The following is a 7,424-nucleotide window of genomic DNA, read 5'->3' as shown; positions in this document are numbered from 1 at the left end:
ATTTTTTTTTGAAGGGTTACGAATTACAGAGTAACCAATATGTGAAATACTCATACCTTGTCCATTGGCGGTGTTGACCTTGTCATAACCCTTGTAAGCGTCCCGGAGCATCAAATTATTGAGCTCACAGGTGATGTGGTGTGTTGCACCCGAATCCTGGTACCAGTTGGTATCCACCCCATAGGCGGCATGTACTTCCTTGTGTAGTCATCATCATTGGCGTATCAGGACCAGCAATCTTTGGCATAGTGTCCCTCTTTGTTGCAGATTTGGCACGTGACGTCGATCCAAGGAGTGGTGCGATGACATCCGCGTCCGCGACCACAACCACCTCCAGGGTTGCCACGGCCGCCGCCTCGTCCTTGATAGAACGAGCGATCATCCCGTCGGCCATCACGACGATCATCTCTGCGATCGTCACGACGATCACCACTGTCACCGCGAGGCATGCCCGTGGTGTTGTAGTTGCCAGCGTGTCCATCGTTGGTGCTGCGAGGGCGCCATTGTCGAGACGCGGCATTGGTGGAGGACTCAAACTCCGGTGCAACATGCCTCATGAGGAGGAGTTGACGCTGATCATATGCATAGATGTGAGAGTAGAGCTGGCTGAGGGAGATGGGCGTGGTGACCACGCCGAGAGCTGCAACCAGCGCATTGTAGTCGGCGCCGAGGCCGGCAAGAATATAGGACACCAATTGCCTGTCTTGTAGGGGGTGTCCGGCAGCAACAAGTTTGTCGGCGAACCCTTGCATCTTGGAGAGAAATTCAGATGTCGTCATCTGCAGTTTTTTTGTGTTGGCAAGGGCAACCATCAGATTAGTCACCTTGGCTTCGCTTTGAGCCATAAACATCTCTTCGATGGCGCGCCAGACGTCGGCAGCCGACTCGATCCGATAACATGCGGTAGAACTTCTCGAGACAACATTGAAGAAGATAGGAGAGAACAGTCTGGTCCCTCGAGAGTCATATTGAATAGTCGGGGTTGGTTTTCATCTTTGGCGGAGTGCCAGTGGACTTATCTGACGGGAGATCGACTAAGTCCGGCGGCAGCGGTTGATCGGTTCCGGTGAGCAGGACGACCAGTTGTGCGCCACGGATCGCAGGAAGAACCTTAGAGCGCCATAGGGGGTGATTTTCGCGAGTGAGCAGCTCACGCGGTGGAAGGCCGAGGTTGATCGGTGGGTTGGAGGATGTGGACGCCATGGCCAGCGATCAGAAGTCAGTGCCGGCGGAAGAGCCAGCCTGATACCATGTAAAAACAATATTCGATCGGGTAGTTTAGGTCTACTCGGCTAACTTCCGAGCCTGGTTCTCACGTATATATATGGGCACATTGCAGTGCAAGCTATACAACGTATATGGTTAGGATTGATCTATTCCTTGCTATTTGGTTGAACACAACTCTATCTCTAATAGAAATATAGTACAAACAGAAGTTGCCACAAGTATGCACAAACACTCATTCCTATGAACGCCTTTATAAGCACCTTCAATAGACCGAGTTCAAGAAACTGATCTGATGGGTATTGAGATTGATAAAGTCACCACGAACGCCTCACTATCAAAGAGAACATCATCTCCCACCGAAGAAAATGTGCCATTTATAATATACCAAAATATCAAACCTGAAGTTTAATCACTAGTTGCACTAGTACAATATCCACCCTAGAGCTTGTTTTCGTACATAGGCCAGAGCCGGTTTACCCATCCGGCTCCGGCCCATGATCTCTAATAAGTGTATCATCAGAGTAGGTTGCAGCAACCGGCTCTAGTACCCCGGCCCTACGACGCCCTAAAAACAGCCGTCTCTAGTAGCGTGTCTACCGGAGATGGCTTTTATCCGTGAACCGCTTCGATACTACGACAATAGCACAATACCCGTGCGTTGCTACGATTAGTCTTCAGTCCATGAATTTAGAAAACACTTTGGTTTTATTATTATTGAATGTCAATCAACATATCCAATTTCTTGGTCATTTCTAACCATGTTGCATAGGTCCACCCCTCCGCGGCGAGGTACGATGAGAGGTATTCTTCTTGGAGATGTTTGTGATTCAAACAATTTGAGGCCGATGAGCTTGTACCATATGTGATTTGTAGGAAAAAAAAATCCCGCTAGTTTCTCAAATATTACGATTTGTTCATGTCTTGTTTTCAAAAATCCCGTCAGGAATGCCGATTTTTTTTTTTAAATTCCGCTAATACTACCTCTGGAAAGAAATAATGTTGAGCCCATATGTCAGCCCATGGCCAGTACGTGTACGTTAATATCCTCATCTGCAAGTATTTTTGTTTTCATGAAGAACTTCCTGAAACCATCCCCAAATCCCCCAATCTTTTATCCCGTGCCTATACGAAAAAGGCAACCAGCCAAATCCTCTGCTCCGCTAAAGCGCTACCTATGTGAAAGGGAATTGGGGGATTACCGGACGACAACAGCCTAGCGGAAAGTGTAGCCGCCGCTAATTTCATTCCTGCAACCGCATCGATTCGTCCTCTTCATGTAATGGATCCGGCTCCTCCCGACATGCGACGGTCAGATCCATGCGCTGTCCGCCCTCCCCTGCAAATTTGTCACCGAATCCCAGTCTAACGTGAGGGGGCTTCAGCCATTAACGATCCAAACTAATGGACCAGGCTCCCCCCGAGCGTGAGGCGACAATCCATGCGCTCTCCGGCCTCCCCTACAAATTAGTTCACCGAATTTCAGTCTAACGTGATTGGGCATGATTCATGGAGGAAGGCTTCAGCCATTGATGATGGGCTCCGGCTCCATCGTTGTGGGCGACGGCGCGTCGGCGAGGAGGCCACTATCCGCGTCGGCAGCCGTCGCGGCCGCCGGTCTCGACACTGGGCGGTCGTCGCGAGCGTGGGCCTGAGCTACTCAGCATCGGGCGCGGTATTTCTTTCTTGTTTTACTATCCATGACACGAACCTGGACTGCGGGTCTATTTCACGATTTCTAGGGGACTAAATTGGAAAACAACATGCGACGTACCACGGTCGTTTCCGCATATAATAGTAAAGATTATAGATGGATTTTCTTCTTGGCCGGCTCCATTTGTATAACTCCTGAGATGTTGTTATTTTTACCCGACCATAACCTTTGTAGGGTTTGAGTTTTCTCTCCGGCCGACATTGTAGCGACCAGACCATAATATTTGGAGCATCAGGAAAAGTTCAGAGCTCCAACTATATGCAGTGTTTAACAAGTATATGCGGCTGCACATATTATTTAAGCAGTATAAGATTAGAAGAAGTGCAAATATATATGCCACAAGTCACAGATTTCAGCGTGACATATAGGTTCCGAACATCGGGCTTTCATATATACCCACATGCAAGAAAATATGATGCAGACAACCAAAGAACATAGAAATCATGGCTCAGAGGCTGCATATACAAGGCATGTCCCCTCAGGGCTAAGGAACAGCCCTCACGCACAAGAAACTGCTGCATGTTACACATCCTAGTATTATCGAAAAGTATTGGCCACGCGAGGCATATTTTATGACATTTATCTATGTCGTTTGACAGCTTACTCCATAATTTTCTGTGAGACATTGAATTTTTTTCTAAATAATTATTGTTCAAATTATGAAGATGAGACCAGTTTTTTTTTTGCGAGAAAGATTCGGATCTTTTATAGAAGTTCACATGAAGTACAAAATACCCCAAACATAATAAAAATTACATCGAGGTCATTGGACTACCTAACGACCACTACCACTTCCAGAGCTGAGCCGCCGACGCGCCGTTGTTGCTGTTTCCCTACCGGAGCCGTCCTGATGTTGTTGATGAGAGTCGGGAAGTCTTCGTGCATGTGCTCCTAAGGACCAGCGCCCAAGATCCAAAGTCGTCGCCATTGAACCCTTTAAGTTATCCGAATCTTCTAACACCAAACCTGTAGCACACATACACTGAACGAGATCCACCACTCCATGAAAGCAGCGACCAGACGATTTTCCGCCCTCCTCGATGCCATCGGCGAGATCGCCGCCGACGAGGTGGATGAGGAGGCGGGAATACCTTATTCTTGTCTCGGACAGCGTTGTCGTAGCCACCATAATGTCGCTGCCGATTGACCAAACTCTAATTTTAGGGACCTTGATACAGCGCCAAGCGCAGGTCCGAGGTCCCCACCCCCTCCCGCCGCCGGAGCTGCAAGCAGAGGAGGTGGGGACCCGTCGATTTCCTGCCGGAGACGGAGGAGATGAAACAGATGGCGGTGGCTAGGGTGGAACCCTAGATGGCCGCTTCTTTCTTTCTAGCGTTGGAGGAAAAACGAATATGGGGCCAGTTTGATATTTAACCAAATTTCACTGGGTTACAAACCACTCAGGCATTGAAACAAGTCAAGAAATTAGGAGGCCTTAACAAAATCTAATAATTCTCATAAGTGGGACGATGATCACACTTGTTTTATTTGTCCGTGCTGATAAACAACGTTGCCTACTATGTTTGAAAAACAGCAAAGCTAGCCGAATGGTATTCTCTGGAGAAAAGGCAAAGAAATTAAGAGGCTCCCAACTCATGGAGAAGACCAGAGAACGTATCTCTGACATGCAGATGCAGCAAGGGACTAGCACCATCACATATCTGCAGTCAACACGCTTCACATGCACCACTGCGAGGCTGCTATCCCCGAAGTGAAATAATCCAAGAAGCCAAAAATGGAACATGGCAGAATGATCATTGCGCAGTCCCTTTCTTCCTCCTCACACCGGAAGGCTATTCTTGTACCTCCTCTCTGCTCACCTGCCCGGCCACCAAAAGCCAACGCGCCCCTAGGCCCTGGCTGGACCATCAACCACCTACCTTCTCCAGCCTCGATCTGCTTGCTGGCTTCCGTCGAGAGTGAGGAGGCCACAGTCGCCGGCTCCGCTCAGGTCGTCCTCTGCCACGCCGGTGGTCCGCCGGCAGCCGTCAGGCAAGGTAAGTTGAGCATGAAACAGGGCGACGACGAGTTGTTATCAGGGGTGTGCCATCGGCTGATCTTTCTCATTGTAAGTTTGGAGTGGGTTTTCTCTGTTGTTATTGTATTGGAGCTTGAATTAAGGTATCTGATTCATGGCAAACATCATTTTGGAAAAGATTTTATGGCAGAGTGCCAGAGTTTAGGGTCCAACAGATGTGAAATCCGCGGCATCTTGTTCTTCCCTTTGTTCTGGACTGCTACGGGCACGATCTACATCAATCGAGACTTTAGCTCAGCTGTCGAATTTCTTGCTTCACTAAAAGAACTCCAATAACCTTGCCAACTTGTCGTCCTTTTATCAGCACTCATACTTCAACTAACCACCATGTCGGTTCTTCCCCAAATCGCACCCTTTTACATCCTGCCAGACTAGCAAAATGCAGTACGAGGTACAAACTCTTGGATTCGTCAAATCAATCTGAATCAAGCAGTAACGTGCAAAAGTCCCTTTATTTCTCTCCCAAAATTCGAACCAGGTTACCGAGTAAATAGCGATGAATATATTGTGAAGAAAAAAAGAGATATATGGTGTACCTTTGATGCATATGTTGTCCAGGTCCTTGATATTTGTTGCAGAACTCATACTTTAGCTAGAAACGTATGTAAATTCGATTCGAATCCTCGCCATCTGTATATTTCCACGCGCTAAGCTATCTGTATATGCAGAGATAACCGGAATGGACGACTTGGCAGATTTCGAGTTCTTCGAGATCATACTTGAAGACGGCTCGCGGAAGCTGGTATACAATACATCTCATTTTTTGTGTTTTCTCCCATCTGTTTATCACTCTACTTCCTATTGTTTGACCGGTTTAATCACTGCTTGATCATTGCTGCAGAGGCTCCCTGACAAGTTTGCAAGCCTGCTTGACGGCCGCGAGCCCCGGGAACTGAAGCTGCGGGAGGCCGGCGGGGGGCGTCTGCTGTGGGACGTGGAGGTGGTTTTCGACGGCGAGGGTCACATGTATCTCGGGCGAGGCTGGGACCAGTTCGCCCGCGAGTACGACGTGCAGCGTGGGCACTTCCTCGTTTTCAGCTACCACGGCGATGCGGTGCTCGCCGTCAAGGTGTTCGACGGAACCATGTGCCGCAGGCACTACAAGCACGACGACGACGACGACTATGACAGCGTGACGATTAAAGAAGAAGATCCAGCCAGTGAGAGCAGCTGCGAAAGTGGCAGCAACAACAGCATCGACAGTGGCGGCAACAACAGCATCTACACTGGCAGCAAGAACAGCATCGACAGTGGCGGCAACTACAGCATCTACACTGGCAGCAAGAACAGCACCGACAGTGGCAGCAAGAACAGCAGCTCGCCTGAGATGGACGTTGACGACGCGCCGACGTCGCAGTTCACCGTCATGATGAGGCAGTGCCACTTGGGCGCGAAGCAGAATCAGTACCTGGTGAGTGCGTTCATGCTCGAGCATCACTAGCTGTACTTGTGTGTGTCAAGCTCCCCGTGAGATATCCAGTTACTGATCCCATCCGCTGTTCGCCGGCCGGGCAGAACGTGCCGGTCGAGTTCCAGGTCGCGCACGGGTACGCGGAGAGGAGCAAGGTGGTGCTGCGGATGCGCGGCAAGTCGTGGACGGTGAACCTCAAGCACAACCACCGGTCGGTCGGCAATCCCCGCTCGTCCCTCAGATACGGGTGGCACCAGTTCTGCGTCGATAACCGCCTCGACGTCGGCGACACCTGCTTCTTCCGGGCGCTCCGCGGGGGCGGCGCCGGCCGCGGCGAGGACCACGTGCTCAAGGTGGAGGTGCGCAAGCGAGACGGCACCTTCGTGCACTGATAAGCCGTGTTGGCGTGGCCATCGCCGGCATCCCAGAATGATCAGGAAAATGGAGTTTCCTGTCTTCAGTTCTTTGACACTAATGACTAGGCTTTCAGTTAAACTGTGCTTTAATTATGGTAGGTTACTGCTGATGCTACTAGCAGAGTAGCTGGGGAATCAACATGATTGCTCAATTGTGTGCAATGAAATTCTTCTTCATCTCTCTTAGACTCTTACTTTCTTGCGTGAACATGTCATCGTTGTGGAAGGATTCTTAGGATAGTGCGATAAACCATTCCACCGCTTGTACTCCTTTCTTTGTAGTTCCTCGACATGACATTTTAAAGGAAGAGTCCTCCATTGTTTGCATCAGACCAGAGTAAAATCTGAATTTCTTTGTCTAAAACTATCAAGTCTGTTGGGCCTAACACCGTCAGCAGCTGACTTCGGAAAAATAAAATAAGCCGTTCTAAAAACTAATCCCACATGACTAGGTCTCGTGGAATTTAGTTAAGGTAGAGTATATCTGGCATTGGATCTCTGCCGCTCGTTTTCGGAAAACCTCCCGAAATCGCTCTTGTACGGCCCGCGACGGCGTCGTAGCACAAGTGGATTGCATTCTTGGTGGTGTTCCTCGAGTACCGAACCACGATTTTAGGGTGG

The 7,424-nt window shown here is 49.3% G+C and overlaps 1 protein-coding gene across 2 annotated transcripts; it reads left to right on the top strand.

The window, feature by feature from the left end:
• The first annotated feature begins 4,657 nt into the window (after nucleotides 1-4,657).
• Nucleotides 4,658-6,989, top strand: LOC127296525 (B3 domain-containing protein Os03g0212300). 2 transcript variants are annotated; one of them, XM_051326632.2, is made up of 4 exons: nucleotides 4,658-4,935; nucleotides 5,645-5,718; nucleotides 5,818-6,387; nucleotides 6,492-6,989. In XM_051326632.2, the coding sequence occupies exons 1-4, from the start codon at nucleotides 4,674-4,676 to the stop codon at nucleotides 6,777-6,779; spliced, it is 1,194 nt and encodes a 397-aa protein (XP_051182592.1). In that variant the 5' UTR covers nucleotides 4,658-4,673; the 3' UTR covers nucleotides 6,780-6,989. The 2 variants fall into 2 exon arrangements, with proteins under 2 accessions (XP_051182592.1, XP_071675488.1); XM_071819387.1 differs by lacking the exon at nucleotides 4,658-4,935 and adding an exon at nucleotides 4,945-5,006.
• The last annotated feature ends 435 nt before the right edge of the window (nucleotides 6,990-7,424 follow it).

The sequence above is a fragment of the Lolium perenne genome, chromosome 4 (genome assembly GCF_019359855.2).
Source record: "Lolium perenne isolate Kyuss_39 chromosome 4, Kyuss_2.0, whole genome shotgun sequence".
Lineage (NCBI taxonomy): Eukaryota > Viridiplantae > Streptophyta > Magnoliopsida > Poales > Poaceae > Lolium > Lolium perenne.
The sequence above is the reverse complement of the archived record's forward strand: the minus strand, read 5'-3'. Positions and strand labels throughout refer to the sequence as shown.

Coding starts and splice junctions, on each gene's coding strand:
- LOC127296525 (XM_051326632.2), top strand. CDS start 4,674: ATGGAACATGGCAGAATGATCATTGCGCAGTCCCTTTCTTCCTCCTCA. Junction 4,936..5,644: donor GCCGGCAGCCGTCAGGCAAG/GTAAGTTGAGCA, acceptor CTGTATATGCAG/AGATAACCGGAATGGACGAC. Junction 6,388..6,491: donor CGAAGCAGAATCAGTACCTG/GTGAGTGCGTTC, acceptor CCGGCCGGGCAG/AACGTGCCGGTCGAGTTCCA.